General features: G+C 36.7%; 1 protein-coding gene across 1 annotated transcript in view; it reads left to right on the top strand.

The window, feature by feature from the left end:
- SLC49A4 (solute carrier family 49 member 4) overlaps positions 1 to 17,122 on the top strand; it is a 107,945-nt gene that overhangs the window by 52,860 nt on the left and 37,963 nt on the right. Inside the window, exons 6-7 of the mRNA XM_081235542.1 lie at positions 4,874 to 4,941; positions 8,061 to 8,188. Of these exons, the coding sequence (XP_081091668.1) occupies positions 4,874 to 4,941; positions 8,061 to 8,188 (196 nt within the window). The remainder of the gene's footprint in view (positions 1 to 4,873; positions 4,942 to 8,060; positions 8,189 to 17,122) is intronic.

Consider the following 17,122-nt stretch of genomic DNA (forward strand, 5'->3'; position numbering starts at 1 on the left):
GAGAGTCCGCCTGCCGATGCAGGGGACACGGGTTCGTGCCCCTATCCCGGAAGATCCCACATGCCGCGCAGCGGCTGGGCCCGCGAGCCATGGCCGTGGAGCCTGTGTGTCCGGAGCCTGTGCTCCGCAACGGGAGAGGCCACAGCAGTGAGAGGCCCGCGTACAGCAAAAAAAAAAATAATAATAATACAAATGAATGTATATACAAAAGAGAAACAGACTCACAGATATAGAAAACAAACTAGTGGTTACCAGAAGGAAGAGGGAAGTGGAGAGAGGCCAAATTAGGGGTATAGGACTAAGAAATACAAACTACTATGTATAAAATAGATAAGCAACAAGGATATATTTTATAGCACAGGGAATTAGAGCCATTATTTTGTAATAACTTTTAGTGGAATATAATCTGTAAAAATACTGAATCACTATGCTGTATACCTGAAACTCATATAATACTGTAAATCAACTATACTTCAGTTTGAAAAATAAAAATAAATAAAAAGTAATTCAAAATGGAAAAAAAATTTAAAAATGTATTCTGCTTGAGGTTTGTAGGACTTCATGAATCTGTAGCTTGATGTCTCTCATCAGTTTCAGAAAATTCTTAGCCAATATCCCTTCGAAGCTCATTCTCCGTTTTCTCTATTTCTCTCTCCTTCAGTAACTCTAACCGTATATGTTATACTTTCACACTGTCTGTCCTATGTCACTTACTCTCTGTTCTGAATTTTCTATCCTTCTGCCTTTCTCTACTTCAAACTGGATGTTTTACCTAGCCTCTCTTCCAACTCACTATTTCAGTTTTCAGCTCTATCTAATACGCTGTTAAACTCATCTGTGAGTTATTAATTTCAATTACTATATTCTTAAGTTATAAAATTTTTATTTGATGCTTTTTCATAGTTTGCAAATTTCTGTGGAAATGCTTGATCTTGTATTTTATTTTTTTGAACTATTAAAAATAGTTATTTAGGGCTTCCCTGGTGGCGCAGTGGTTGAGAGTCCGCCTGCCGATGCAGGGGACACGGGTTCGTGCCCCGGTCTGGGAAGATCCCACATGCCGCGGAGCGGTTGGGCCTGTGAGCCATGGCCGTTGGGCCTGCGCGTCCGGAGCCTGTGCTCCGCAACGGGAGAGGCCACAACAGTGAGAGGCCCGCATACAGCAAAAAAAAAAAAAAAAAAAAAAAAAAAAAAAAAGTTATTTAAAGTCTGTATCTCCTAACCCCTTTATCTGGATCCCTGTGTCTCTTTATATTTGTGATATTCATTCATGTTTTCTTATTTCCTTATGTGTTCAGTTATTTTTGCCTGACTGCTCAACATAGTATATTAAAAGTTGTAGAGATACTTTAAGCTTCAAATGATGTTCTTTTCCTCCAGAAAGAACTTACGTTTTTTCTTAGGAGTTTAGGGATACTTAATCTAGTTTCAAGAATTGAGATCATTTAAAGCTGGGTTTTAATCCCTCAGAATACAGTTCCATTTCTTCCTTCCTTCCTTCCCTCCTTCCTTCCTTCCTTCCTTCCTTCCTTCCTTCCTTCCTTCCTTCCTCCCTTCCTCCCTCCCTCCCTCCCTCCCTCCCTCCCTTCCTTCCACAGTTCCATTTCTAATTTACACTGCTCTTAGGTATAACTCTCAGAGTTCCCAGCTAAAGTCTGGGGTTTTCTACAAGGCCAACCACCTTAGAGCAGGCCTCGAACTCATATTTTTTTCTTCCTAGATTCATGAGGCTGTCAGTAACTTTTTAGTCCCTTAGCTACCTTTTCTGAAATCAGCAGACATACCCCTAAGGAAAAGTGTCCCCACATATCAGGCTTGCTCCTCTGGGCTTCCTCCTCATCCTATATCATGGTTCCAGAATTCTGGATTACCTTCTTGGCTCTCTGCCGCCTTCAGATAGATTTTCCACCCCAGATTTTCTGCTTTTTCAACCAGAATATTAATCCAAATTACCTAGTGTACCTTTACTATAAGAAGAAAGCCTTCTTTTAGTTTCCTAACCTGTTTTTCTGGATGGCAGGTATTCCAAGCATGCTCAGTTTCAAGAAGGAAAGTGTAGCACCCATTTAGATGATGCTGATTTTGCACATCTTATGATTCACGTTATAAACCCTGAGAAGCCCTTCCAAGTACATCTCTTTGTACAAACTCTGAGAGATACAGAGACCGTGAATTAAATAAATTAATTAAATTAATTAAATAAAATGGAATTTAAAATTAAAAGCAGAGCTTCTGGGTTGGTGGACAAATGAAGGTGCTGCCCCCCAATTAATTAATTAAATTCAAGCAAAGAAAAAATTTAATTAATTATTGGGTAGAATGTTATTAACTAAAGCAAATGTCATGAACAGGGGAAGGAGAAAAGCACAAAATGGCCTGAAAGGACCAGGGCTAGTACAGTCAGATACACAGTGGTTCTTCACCTGATGCAGGACCCCACTGACCTAGGGGATAGATGAGAATGTTTGTGGGGGCCTCATAGTATTAATGGACCTTAATCCATAGTATTAATGGATGCTAAATGCAAGGAGAGGGGCATTCTGAAGAACAGAGAATTCTCTTGCCCTTCATGTCAGTAGTATGAAAAAAATGTAGAGATAATTTAAGTTTCTGGTGTTATCTTTTTCCAGAGAGCATTTATCTTTGCTTCTGCAACCAGACACTGGTAGAGCAAGAAGATTTGTAAAGTTATTGTATTACTTAGAGTAGACTAAGAATCCCAAAATTCTGAGACTTAAGAAGAAATTCGTTTCTCATTGACATTGCAATCTAGGACAATTTGCATAATAATCTAGGACAGTTGTTCACAGTTGGGACTGCTCTTTTCCTCACACTGATTTAAGACCTAGGTTGCTTCCACTTTGCAGGTCTTCTGTCTCCTAGGACCTTTTCATTATATGCATGGGTGAAGCGGGATGACCATCCAGATTCCAGCTGGCAGAAAGGGAAAGAAAGCATGGAGGGGGTATATAGCTGTCTTCCAGGTTCTAGCCTAGAGGTGGCACACCTCACTTTTTCCCCTTCCATTAATGAGAACTTAGTCATATGGTTACATGTAACTGTGAATAGGGGCTAGGACATGTAATCTAGCTAAGTGCCCTGGTAGAATAAGATATAACATATCTTGATGGATAGCTGACAAGCTCTATCACAGCTGTAATGAAAAATATGAGTAGAAAAATAATAAAAGGTAGAATTTAGTTTGGGCAGCTCTCAAGTGCCAGGTCAGGTTTGGACTTTGCCCTATAACTACAAGGAAAGCCAGTAACTGTTTCTGAGCAAGGAAGTGGAATGATTGGGATAATTATTCTGGCAATAGTGGGCAAAAATATTGCTATTACAAGAGTCAAGAAGTAAGAAATAAGATAATAAGCAAGTGTGATGGCTGGGGGAAGGGGAAAGAGGAGACAAAATGCACTGATATTATTAGAGACACACGGAATGTCAGGTATTGACAGCTAACAGGTCTTGAGCACTTTGCATTTATTAACTTATTTAATTCTCAGAAAAATCCTTACTATCCCCATTCTACTAATGAGGAAACTGAGACTTGGGGTGTATTTGAGATAGAAGCCAAGTCATAGTAAGGGTTAAAGAAAAAGACTGACAAGTACAGGTTTCTGGTAACTGACTATACTGCTGAACTGAATGAATAAGCATTTTCAGAACTCTAATGGAAAACTGATGAATTCATAAAAGTGCTAACAAAAGATCAAGATAAAAAAAAATTAATTACATGGGACTGAGTGAACTGATGAGGATGATTATAATTTTTGTGACTTTCTGTTTGAATAAAAAAAAAAGAATTAGAGATACATGAGTGATTAGGAAATATAGGCAGTATTTGTAGATTGCTCTGAATAAGTTTGTCCCTGAAGGTAGGAAAGAGACAAGACATTAGATGATAGAGAAACATCAAGTAACAATAACAGCTCTAACCTTTATTGTGCACTTCCTGTATGTCAACTGCTGATCTAAGTTCTATATACAGATTCTCTCATTTAGTCCATTTTATAGGTAAGACGACATAATTTGCCTAAAGTCACAAAGCTACTAAATGGCAGGGCTGGAAATGTTTTCTTCAAGAGTGGAGCGAGCTATCCATTTGAAATCCAGCTCAAATTCTTTCTCTGTCTAGTTTCACCAGGTGCTCCACCCATACTCTCTCTCTCCCCACCCCAACCCTCTCTTTCCCAATACTCTTCTGTGTTTCTCTTAATACATCTTTACTTGTGCCAGACATTTTAGCACTTAATTATTGCCTAGTAGTTTCCTATATCTTGGCTGTATTTAAGCTTTTTAGGTCAGTGACCATCTTTTCTCCTTTGCCTGTTTTCTTAAGAGTTCGTGGTACAATGCCTGGCATGTAGAACACATTTGAAAAATATCTGTTTGTGACACTGAGTATTTTGTTGATATAAATATTCTAATAAGGGCTTACCTGGTGGCGCAGTGGTTGAGAGTCCGCCTGCCGATGCAGGGGACACGGGCTCGTGCCCCGGTCCGGGAAGATCCCACATGCCGCGGAGCGGCTGGGCCCGTGAGCCATGGCCGCTGAGCCTGCGCATCCGGAGCCTGTGCTCCGCAACCGGAGAGGCCACAACAGTGAGATGCCCGCGTACCGCAAAATAAATAAATAAATAAATAATAAAATAAAATTCCAATAAAAAGTTAATCAATGATGTATTTATTTAGGTAAGTTTGTATTAATTAGTCACACATGAATCCTTTTATTTGATTCATTTTCTTAGTGTTTCCTAGATTTGCTGCCATTTAGCTATTAACATACTGATTATAGAGGATTTTTTTTCCATGCCTTCTAAACTTCAATATGATAATCTTGTATTAAATATGTCTTCCACTTTCTTAACAGGTAGATGCTGGCTGGATTGGATTTTGGTCCATAGTTGGAGGCTGTGTTGTTGGAATAGCTATGGCAAGGTGAGAATATTTTATGTTAAACATGTGAGTGGGCAGAACCAAAAAAAGCCGAAGGGGAGACTCCACTCCCCTAGATAAACATTAAAATCGAAGGAAAAGTAAAACAGGTAAAAGTCAGATAAGGGCACTTGTTCAGGCTATAAGAAAATTCACATGCAGTAGGTAGAATTTGCTGCTACAAGAAACCTTCAGAGGAGTAGTCCATCCTAAAATGTTTTTGGAGGCTAGAGATGTATTTCCAGTATAATTAAGCTGACTTTCTCCATATTATTAGAGAACAACATCTACAAATGGGACCCAAGGAAAGAGTATACAATAATAAAGGCAAATTGATAGTTTTTGAGATTAGAAAAGAATTGAAAGGAATCATTCATAAGAGCATCTCTAGAACTTTCCGTGAAAAGTCAGTATCCTGATTAGCAGATATTTATTTCTGGTCACTTTTGGCAGGTGTGACGCTATAGTTACCACATTTTGACGAAAAATGTCCATAAAGACTTAGAGTTTCATCAAACTCCCTCTGATCTTAACCATTATGACAACACATTTTTAGAATGAGACAGAAGAAGGAAAAAGCCTCATTTATTCTGAAGAAAGAAAAGAATGAAAATGTCATTCATGTAGGTAACTACCTATAAAACTACTCTTGGTGTTTCCAGTGAGATAATATTCTTTCACTTTCCAAATCATTTTACCCTGTTTAATCAAAAACAAAATTGGACAGTCAACTTTAGCAGGAATGGGAGAATCTAATTACATATTTGAGGAGATCAAATAAGATATGTGAAGCACCTTGCTATCTAAATATTTAAACACAATTAACACAGGATAATATTATATCTAAACCTTACAGTTTGCCTAGTGTTTCTGGACTAATGAAAGAATAAATTGTCACTGTAATTTCTAAATCACTTTATCTGAGGTTTTTATAAGTTAGAAAAATATGAGGATAAAATCGAAAAGCTAAAGAAGAATAGGAGCATAGCTGTTTGTAGGAAATCACTACACTGATACTAGAATACATTGACCTATCACATTTGATAAGAATCATATCTAATTTTTCTAATTAAATCTCCAAGCCAACGATAGCGAGTCATCATTTACCAAATCCTTTTCTGAGCACCACATACGTCAAAGAGGGACACATTATGTATCAGAAATGACATCTCATATGCTCCTTTCTCTTCATTTTGTTCTACAAACCCTTAATTTTAACTATATGGAAGAGTTAGAATGAGGACGCTTCTGTTTTTAAATTGTTGAAATGGAAGTTCTAAAAAGTACTGCCCTTACTCTGGGATCCAAAATCAATTGTAGGTATCTCCTAAGCCTAAAATCAATTTTTAGATTATATTCAAAACAGCCTTTTTGGGATCCCTAGAACAGAATCTCCTTATAGATAAGAGTGCTTTGGGCGTTTTTTTTGTGATTATATTACTAAAGGTTACTACTAAATGTAATACTTTGGTCCTAACAGTACACTTTGATGGTATAAGCCCATTTGAAAGGACTAGGTATCTAAAACTGGTAGACCAGAGTAGTCAGTTTATTCTTGTGTGATCAGGCCCTGGAAAACTTACTCACTGTTCAACTTCACTCAATTCTGATTGTACCAGAAAACTGTTTTATTCTCTCATACCTGGCCATCTGCCCATCTGACAAGTTCATGCAGCATAGCAAAATATAAATCAGAAAAGTGGTGAGCATGGAATTATAACAAAGCATTTGGATTTTCTTGAGGGGCATTTCCATCAAGCTGTGGAACCTTTTTCAGAGTACATAAGAATTTTCTGTTTGTGAACTTTCATCGTAGAGAACTAACCAAAGTCACTAGGCAAAGGTGCATCCATTTTTCCCACCAAAAGATGGCATCAGCTCTCATAGGAAGTCATTTTAGTCTAGATAACACTTTACAAACATGATTAACCACATCACATCAAATAAGTGCAAAATGAAAGATAGTATTGCAAGTCATATAATTACAGTAGAAACTAAAATCAATTTAAAAAACAGAAAACATGGTAAATGTTATATTTGGGATGGGATCAGTTTTTCTACAATAGGAACAGTTCTGAATGACAGAGTAAGCTGTGTACAGGCACAGCAAGAGGATTGTGCTTATATAATCAATGGTTCATCAGTAGATGAGGAAAAACAGTTGGCAAATGGAAAACTTTTTGGTCATGACTAAACGATAAGCATCTCAACCAGGAGTTTCATGTTAATTCAAGACAAAGCAGGATTTTTGAGAACTTAAAATGCTGTGAAACATTATACACAAATTTTGTAGAATAAATTCACTATTCTAGAGCTACGTTCTTGCTCTTACAAAGCTTATAGTCTGATAGGGAAGACAAACAATAAATGCAAAAACAAGAGAAATTCCAATAGAGTTAAATGCTATAGAGAAAATAGAGTGTGGAGTTGGGATGGGGAGGGCTTCCTCCACAAGCATGGAGAGCCTTCCTGAACTGAGACCCAAATGACCTGAAGGATAAGTAAGTCATATGACGATCTGGGGGTACCAGCATTCCAGGACAGGTGCAGAAGCTACCGTTGCTGTGGGAAACAACCTTAACATGTAGGAGAAACAGAAACAGGGCTGTGCAGCTGGAGAATAATAAGGCAAAGGGAAAGTGGAGGCAGAGACCAGATCATACAGGACTCCAAAGGCTCTGTTGTAACCATTTATATTTGTTCTCTAAGTGAGTTTGAATTTTGGGAGAGCCATCTTTGCAAGTTTACATCAACAAGTTAGCCTATTTTCTAAAACTAGGTCAATATGTGCTCATTATACGATGTTTGGAAATTATAGAAAAATATATAAAGAAAGTAAAGTGGCAATTAAAAACTCAGAATCCATCCTGTAACTTACAGATCCAGAACAGAGATCCCATTTTATGTGTTTTGTAAGAGAAAAAAGAACGCATTTATCACGAAGCAACATTTATCACACACACACAAACCCATAAAATGTATCGGTTTAAAAACATCAAAAAACTTGCTTTTAAAAGCATTGAAATTTTTTCAAGAAATTATTGTTTAATGAAAATGTGTCATTGATGTAAATGTTATTTTAAAAATCCAGCTAGCATTAATAGAACATTGTTTCTTTTCAGGTTTGCAGATTTTATCAGGGGTATGCTGAAACTAATTCTTCTCCTCCTGTTTTCTGGGGCTACACTATCATCCACGTGGTTCACCCTGACCTGTTTGAACAGCATCACACACCTGCCTTTAACCACAGGTGAACACAGACTGTTTTGAACTTTCAATAAATAGTTTCAGTTTATAGAAGTGTATACACAATGACAGTAGGACTTTTTCCATGAGTAATTATTAAATATACAAAAAGGTCTCCCTTGTCTAGCCATCAGACCATCATCCCATCTAAAAAGAGCTCAAGAAATAACTAAAAACATTTCCATTGGATTTTGCATATGGAAATGTATAATCTTTAGCCTAAGCTTATATAGCATGGAAAAGCTCATATTCTTTTAAAAATCATATTAGAGCATAATACAAGTATTTTTTATCTGGTTTATAGCCATTACATGACTGTTAAACAGGAAGGAAAATGAACATGAACAAAGGCAAAAAGCTATGATGTTTCAAATACACACCAGTAAAATTCTTTGAATGAGCACCTATAGGTTTATTTTATATTTAGCCTTTTAAAAAAATTTTTATTCAGTTTATTTAAACTAAAAACAAAAACCAAACAGTCCACCATTTCTCCTACCGCCCCCCACCTCTTGCAACCACCAGTCTGTTCTCTGTTTCTGTCAGCTTGGTTTGTTGGGTTTTTTTGTTTGTTTGTTTTTGATTCCATATATAAGAGAGATCATACAATATTTGTCTTTCTCTGTCTGACTTACTTCACTTAGCATAATATCCTCAAGATCTAAACATGTCACAAATAGCAAGATTTCATTCTTTATGGCTGAGTAATATTCTATTGCATATATATTCCACAATTTCTTTATCCATTCATCAATTGATGGACACTTAGGTTGTTTCCATATCTTGGCTATTGTAAATAATGCTGCAGTGAACAAGGGGGGTGTATAGATACCTTTTTGAGATAGTGATTTCAATGCCTTCAGATAAGAAATGGAATTGCTGGATCATATGGTAGTTCTATTTTTAGTTTTTTGAGGAACCTTCATACTGTTTTCCATAGTGGGCTGTATCAATTTACATTCCCACCAACAGTGTAGGAGGGTTCCCTTTTCTCCACATCCGTGCCAACACTTGTTATTTCTTGTCTTATTGATAATAGCCATTCTGACAGGTGTGAGGTAATATCTCGTTGTGATTTTGATTTGTGTTTCCCTGATGATTAATGATATTGAACTTCTTTTATGTGTCTGTTGGCCATCTGTATGTCTTCTTTGGAAAAATGAGTATTCAGATCTTCTGCCCATTTTTTAATTGCATTGTTTGCTTTTTGGTACTGAATTGTATGAATTCTTTGTATATTTTGGATATTAACCCCTTATCAGATATATGGTTTGCAATTTTCTCCCATTCAGTATGTTGCATTTTCATTTGTTGATGGTTTCCTTTGCTGTGCAGAAGCTCTTTAGTTTGATGTAGTCCCAGTTGTTCATTTTCACTTTTGTTCTTTCGCTTTTGGTGTCAGAGTCAAAAAATTATTGCCAAGACCTATGTCAAGGAACTTACTGCCTATATTTTATTCTAGGAGTTTTATGGTTTCAGGTCTTACATTCAAGTCTCTGATCAATTTTGTGTTAATTTTTGCATATGGTGTAAGATAGTGGTCCAAGTTCATTCTTTTGCATGTGGTTGTCCAGTTTTCCTAGTATCATATATTGAAGAGTCTGTCCTTTCCCCATTGCATAGTCCTGGCTTTTTTGTTGTAAATTAATTGACCATAAGTGTGTAGGTTTATTTCTGGGCTCTCTGTTCTGTTCCATTGATCTATGTCTCAGTTTTTATGCCAATACTATACTGTGTTAATTACTATAGCTTTGTAATATTGTTTGAAATCAGGGCATGTGATGCCTCCGCCTTTGTTCTTCTTTCTCAAGGTTGCTTTAGCTATCCAGGGTCTTTTGTGGTTCCACACAAATTTGGGGATTGTTTGTTCTATTTCTGTGAAAAATGCCATTGGAATTTTGATAGGAATTGCTTTGAATCTGTAGATTGCTTTGGGTAGTATGGACATTTTAACAATAGTAATTCTTCCAATCTATGAGCACAGAATATCTTTCCATTTATTTTTGTCTTCTTCAGTTTCTTTAATTAATGTCTTTAAGTTTTCAATATACAGATCTTTCACCTCTTTGGTTAATTTTATTCCTAGGTATTTTATTATTTTGATATAATTGTAAATGGGATTTTTTCCTTCATTTCTCTTTCAGATAGTTCATTACTAGTGTAGAGAAATGCAAGATTTTTCTGTTGATTTTGTAGCCTACAATTTTACTGAATTTATTAGTTCCAACATTTTTTTAAAGGATAACAAATGGCCTTTAAACGTTTTTTTTTTTTAAAGACTAGTCCTTTGTTTCATTAATTAATTTATTTTTTTTTGCTGTGTTGGGTCTTCGTTTCTGTGCGAGGGCTTTCTCTAGTTCTGGCAAGCGGGGGCCATTCTTCATCGCGGTGTGCGGGCCTCTCACTATCGTGGCCTCTCTTGTTGCGGAGCACAGGCTCCAGACACGCAGGCTCAGTAGTTGTGGCTCACGGGCCTAGTTGCTCCACGGCATGTGGAATCCTCCCAGACCAGGGCTCGAACCTGTGTCCCCTGCATTAGCAGGCAGATTCTCAACCACTGTGCCACCAGGGAAGCCCCCAACAGTTTTTTGATGGAGTCTTTAGGATTTTCTGTATATAATATGTCATCTGCAAATAGTGTCAGTTTTGCTTCTTCCTTCCCAGTTTGGATACCTTTTCTTTTCTTGCCGAATTGCTGTGACTAGGACTTCCGAATATCACGTTGAATAAAAGTGGGGAGAGTGGTTATCCTTGTCTTGTTCCTGATCTTAAAGGAAAAGCTTTCAGCTTTTTACCATTGAGTATAATGTTAACTGTGATCTTGTCATATATGTCCTTTATTACCTTGAGATACATTCCCTTTATACCTGCTGTGTTGAGCATTTTTATCATAAATGGGTGTTGAATTTTGTCAAATGCTTTTTCTCTATTGGGATGATCACATGATTTTTATCCCTTCACTTTGTTAATGTGGTGTATCACATTGACTGATTTGCAGATGTTGAACCAACCTTGCATCCCTGGAATGCACTTGATCATGGTGTATGATCCTTTTAATGTATTGTTGAATTTGGTTTGCTATTTTGTTAAGGATTTTTGCATCTGTATTCATCAGGGATATTGGCCTGTAATTTTCTTTTTTTGTGGCATCCTTATCTGGTTTTGGTATCAGCTTAATGCTGGCCTTATAAAATGTATTTGGAAGTTTCCCCCTCTTCTGTTTTCTGGAAGAGTTTGAAAAGGACTGGTATTAGTTCACCTCTGAAAGTTTGATAGAATTCACCAGTGGAGGCTTTTGATCACGGACCTTTGTTTGTTGAGAGGTTTTTGATTACTCATCCAATCTCCTCCTAGTAACTGATCTGTTCAAGTTTTCTATTTCATTGCAATTCAGGCTTTGTAGGTTGTATATTTCTAGAAATTTATACATTTCTTCTAGGTTGTCTGTTTTGTTGGAATATAATTATATCATAGTCGTCTCTTGTCCTTTGTGTTTCTGTGGTTATCAGTTGTAACATCTGTTTCATTTCTGATTTTATTTATTTGAGTCTGCTCTCTTTTTTTCTTGGTGAGTCTAGCCAAGGAGTACAATATAGGCAGTTTACTTATTATTAGCTCATCTAATTGACCTGAAACATTTATAGCTGCAGTTGTTTTTAATTGTTATTAGTATCATTTGGGGGTCTATATTAGTCTTTCTATGGCTGCTGTTAATAAGTTACCACAAACATAGTGGCTTAAAAAAACACCAATTTATTATCATATATTTCTGTAAGTTAGAAGTCCAACTCGAGTCTCCCAAAGCTAAAATCAAAATGTGGGCAGACACTAGGGAAGAATTTGTTTCCTTGCCTTCTCTAACTTCTAGAGGCCGTCCACATCCCTTGGCTCATGGCTCCCTTCATCCATCTGTAAAGCTGGCAACAGCAGGTCAAGTCCTTCTCATATTGCATCTCATATTGCATTGTTCCTTCCTTCCAAGATAACATCTTCCTCTGAACTTCATATTCTGCCTCCTTCTTCTACTTTTAAGGATCCTTGTGATTACATTGGGTCTACCCAGGTAATCCAGGATAGTCTCCCAATTTTAAAATCAGCTGATTAGCAACCTTAATTCCATCTGCAGCCTTAATCCTTTTTGCCATGTATGGAAACATATTCACAGTTTCCAGGAATTCACACATGAATATCTTTTGGGGGAAGGAGGAGACATCATTCTGCACAGTAATAAGTGTGGAACAGGAAATGAGGGTGGCAGTGTCATTCTGATTACAAGATTTGAGAAGTTGTGTAGTGCCTGTCAGATGTATACATCCCATTAGTAAGTAAATGTGGTTGTTTAAGTAAAAATCTATTTCTTTCAATATATGAGTATTTTTTAATGGCCACTAAATTATTAGGACATATATATATTTATTAAACTGTTTGGACCTAACCATGTAATTGACAGAATTGTTAGCTATTTCCTTTGGCCTCGAGGCACCACTAAAAAATTACTGAGATACAAAGGGTGCTGAGAAGGAAGGTTTGGAAACCTCTGCTCTGTACCATCCTGCTGGGATTCCCTCTTTTCAGTGTTTATTGCTTTGCCTATAAATCCCAGTTGTCCAGAGTAATCTTTCTTTGGATACTTCACACTTTTAATATACTAACATTCCTTCATTAGGGTTCTGAGCAATTTTGGCGAGTGTACTGAGCCAGAATTTTTTATTACTCTGGTATAGTTTCAACTTTAGCAGCTGTACAACATTCTGGTGGAACAGTTTTAGTTTACAACTCTTCTTGTTCATAGCATTACACTGAAATTTTTTTTTGTGATACTGTATGTCATGTACGCATCTGTTAGATTTCACAAGAATATAGTCGTGAGTACCTGATGAACAGATTTGTTCCCTTGAATTAAGTGCAGAATATTCATTATAAGATACTACGTTCATTAAATTTCATGTATTTTCCATGTATTTTCTATTTAACCTGATAAAATTAACAGTTTTGTCTCTGGATGGAGGAGATTTAGTTTTTTACCGCCTTTTTTGTCTGGATTTGTAACACTGAATTTGTTTTACTTTTATAATCAGAAAACATATATATATATATATTTGAAAACTATGCATCTTTTTTAAAATTTTTTTAACATCTTTATTGGAATATAATTGCTTTACAATGGTGTGTTAGGGGCTTCCCTGGTGGCGCAGTGGTTGAGAGTCCGCCTGCCGATGCAGGGGACATGGGTTCGTGCCCCGGTCTGGGAAGATCCCACATGCCGCGGAGCGGCTGGGCCCGTGAGCCATGGCTGGTGAGCCTGCGCGTCCGGAGCCTGTGCTTCGCAACGGGAGAGGCCACAACAATGAGAGGCCCACATACCGCAAAAAAAAAAAAAAAACCAAACAATGGTGTGTTAGTTTCTGCTTTATAACAAAGTGAATCAGCTATACATATACACATATCCCCATATCTCCTCCCTCTTGCGTCTCCCTCCCACCCTCCCTATCCCACCCCTGTAGGTGGTCACAAAGCACTGAGCTGATCTCCCTGTGCTATGCGGCTGCTTCCCACTAGCTATCTATTTTACATTTGGTGGTGTATATATGTCCATGCCACTCTCTCACTTCGTCCCAGCTTACCCTTCCCCCTCCCCGTGTCCTCAAGTCCATTCTCTACATCTGCGTCTTTATTCCTATCCTGCCCCTCGGTTCTTCAGAACCTTTTTTTTTTTTTTAGATTCCATATATATGTGTTAGCATATGGTATTTGTTTTTCTCTTTCTGACTTACTTCACTCTGTATGACAGTCTCTAGGTCCATCCACGTCTCTACAAATGACCCAATTTCATTTCTTTTTATGGCTGAGTAATATTCCATTGTATATATGTACCACATCTTCTTTATCCATTTGTCTGTCGATGGGCATTTAGGTTGCTTCCATGTCCTGGCTATTGTAAGTAGTGCTGCAGTGAACACTGGGGTGCATGTGTCTTTTTGAAATATGATTTTCTCTGGGTATATGCCCAGTAGTGGGATTGCTGGGTCATATGGTAATTCTGTTTTTAGTATTTTAAGGACCCTCCATGCTGTTCTCCATAGTGGCTGTATCAATTTACATTCCCACCAACAGTGCAAGAGGGTTCCCTTTTCTCCACACCCTCTCCAGCATTTATTGTGAAAACTATGCATCTTTTAAAATCTTTAAAGAAAATTGATGTAATTGACCCCAGTCAAGACTGTTTTCCCATTCTGTCCTTAAAAATAATTATGTTGGACAGAAAGGAAAGCAGAATTCTAAATTAAATCAAGGCTAGAATTGAGAGGGTGAGTTTGAGGTAGACATCTTAACCATTGAATTTATAAATTCTACTGTTTTTGAATGTAAGTCTGTTTATTAATGTCACTTAGAAACTCCTGAAAGAAGCATTTTTTAATACCTTTATTGGAGTATAATTGCTTTACATTGTTGTATTAGTTTCTGCTCTACAAAGATGCATTTTTAACTTACAAATACACTGGGTTAAGGACTAAATTTGTTCTCATACCTTCTCTGAATTATCATAGTATTTTTTTTCTCTTTCCTGATACCACTTAATAGTTACTTGAGTATATGTCTTATCTCCCTACCAGTCTGAAAATCTGGAGCATGGACTTTTGCCTTTTAAATTCTGGCCCCCAACTCCCACCCCAGTACCTAGCATAAGCCCTGAATAATGAATGAATGAGTGATTGAATGAAGTATATTTTGTCTCCATTTTGAACCTCAGTAGATATGACTTATTGCCAATAATAGTCAGGAAGCTTAGCCGCTCTGTTATTCAGCACTAGCTGTAAGAAGGCAAAAGGGCATATTTTAATGGAACAATGGAGAATTTGAATAAATCTGTCATAGATACTCTTACTGCCTTTGTAAAAATCTGACCTAATTCCTTTTAAGTAAAAAAAGGTTTCATGAAAGGGAACTTACTACAAAATCTAATTATAGACACATCTAGACCTTTAGGCTGATATTTAAAGTCAGTAATGGAAAATTCATGTTTCTTTTTCTACCAGAGTCATTCTTTTTTTAATCAGGAAAATGTCTAGTCTTTTTCCAGTTTCTAGCAAACTTAGTGTTTCTATTATTACTTTTTATAAATCAGAAGAATTTACATGAATAGTGTTTGAAAATATACACATTAATTATAACTGTTGACATAATAAATTAAAAGCTATTAATTTTGTTCAACTCTTGTGTTATAAGTGCTACTACTGCTAGAACCTTATAATGCAATCTTTCTTTAGTCCACTGATCTTGATATTACTGTTGCCATCTCTATAGAAGAAAAACTGGATCATTCCATTCTATCTAAAGGTGTACTATTTTGGTATATGTACTTGCTTACATACCTCCTCTTGGAGGCTCTCAGTGGTATGCTTTTATTATTTCTTTAGGGAAACTCAATATTTAATATTGTATTATATTTTCATTAATTGAATTAGCTATAATAGGGCAATAAATAAACTCATGACTAGATAATATGAGTTTCAAAATCTTGAAGCTTATGCTGTAAACAAAATTATGAAAATACATTATTCACCTTATCTGAGAACTAGATGTCTAGCCATGCTAGCCACAATTCACATGTCATTTTTCACCGAATAGATGAATACTTTGAAAATGGCATTTTGAAAAATGTTAGCACTTTGGTGTTGAGTTTGCTGAAACAGTGTAATTTGACTGTTTAACAGAAGATGCTTTGGGAGAGGTTCTTCATCGAATGCAAGTTACTAAGATGCCATGATGGTGATGTCGGAAACAGATAATGGGTAGGGAGAATAAGGGGAGGTGATTAGCTAGATAGAAGCCCCTTGAGGATGATAGCCGACTACAAGCTGGCTTTAAGTGATAATTGAAGAAAGGAAATATATTTGGTTGTATTGAAAGGCATGTGACATGTATAGGCTAGAGAGTAATCCTCTTAATATATTTTCATGCATTTTGCCTTTGTTAAGATAATTATGTCCCATTTTAATAGCATGCAAAGAAATAAAAACATATACTTGCCCAAAAATGGGGAGAAGTGAGAAAATTCAGAAAAGGATGAGCATGATTAAAGAAATGTACATTATTAAGGAAATTAGGGATTTTAAGCTTTAAAGAAAGAAGGCTAAGGAGTGAATTATTATTTTCAGTTTTATGAACTAAAAGTGAATAACTCATGTTCATGACTGATTAAGAGGCAGAAATAGAATATGGATTAAAAGACGAGAATGGATTTGTGAAATGCTCAGATAAACGCTTCTTACTGAGGTCATGTAATGTTTATCCATGGAGATTTTCAAGAAGAGAAATAAGTCTTCAAGTAGAATTTGTGTTTCTTGAAGGTAGAGGGTTTGACCAGGTGATCAGTCAGTGTTCCATGATTTAATAGTACATTGCCTTCTGTAGAACCATATGTCATTCTTTAGGAGCTTAAAGGTTACTGATAAACCTATACTACTTAGGATATCTGATTTCCCAACCAATCTCTGCTCTGGGCCCACTGTTTCAAAGAATTATTAGTTGTGCTTCATTTCTGTAAGATAATAACTCTGCCTTCCAGCCATAAGGGACTCTAAACATAACTGTCAGTCTTTATAGGACTAAACTTTGCCACCAAAGGGGCTAGACAAGGGACACCCACAAAGTAATAACACGTGGAAAGAAAACCATCACCGTTAATGAATATTGCAGCAAAATATGCCCCCTCCTCTTTTGGAACCCCAGTTTCATTACTGCATATTTTATTTTACTTTTTATTTTATTTATTTATTTATTTATTTTTATGGCTGCGTCAGGTCTTAGTTGGGCACGCAGGATCTTTCATTGCGGTGCGCAGACTTCTCTCCAGTTGTGGCACGCGGGTTTTCTCTTCTCTAGTTGAGGCACACGAGCTCAGTAGTTGTGGCGTGCGGGATTAGTTTACCTGCAT

This window comes from Mesoplodon bidens (assembly GCF_964165515.1).
Source record: "Mesoplodon bidens genome assembly, chromosome: 5".
Taxonomy (NCBI): Eukaryota; Metazoa; Chordata; class Mammalia; order Artiodactyla; family Ziphiidae; genus Mesoplodon; species Mesoplodon bidens.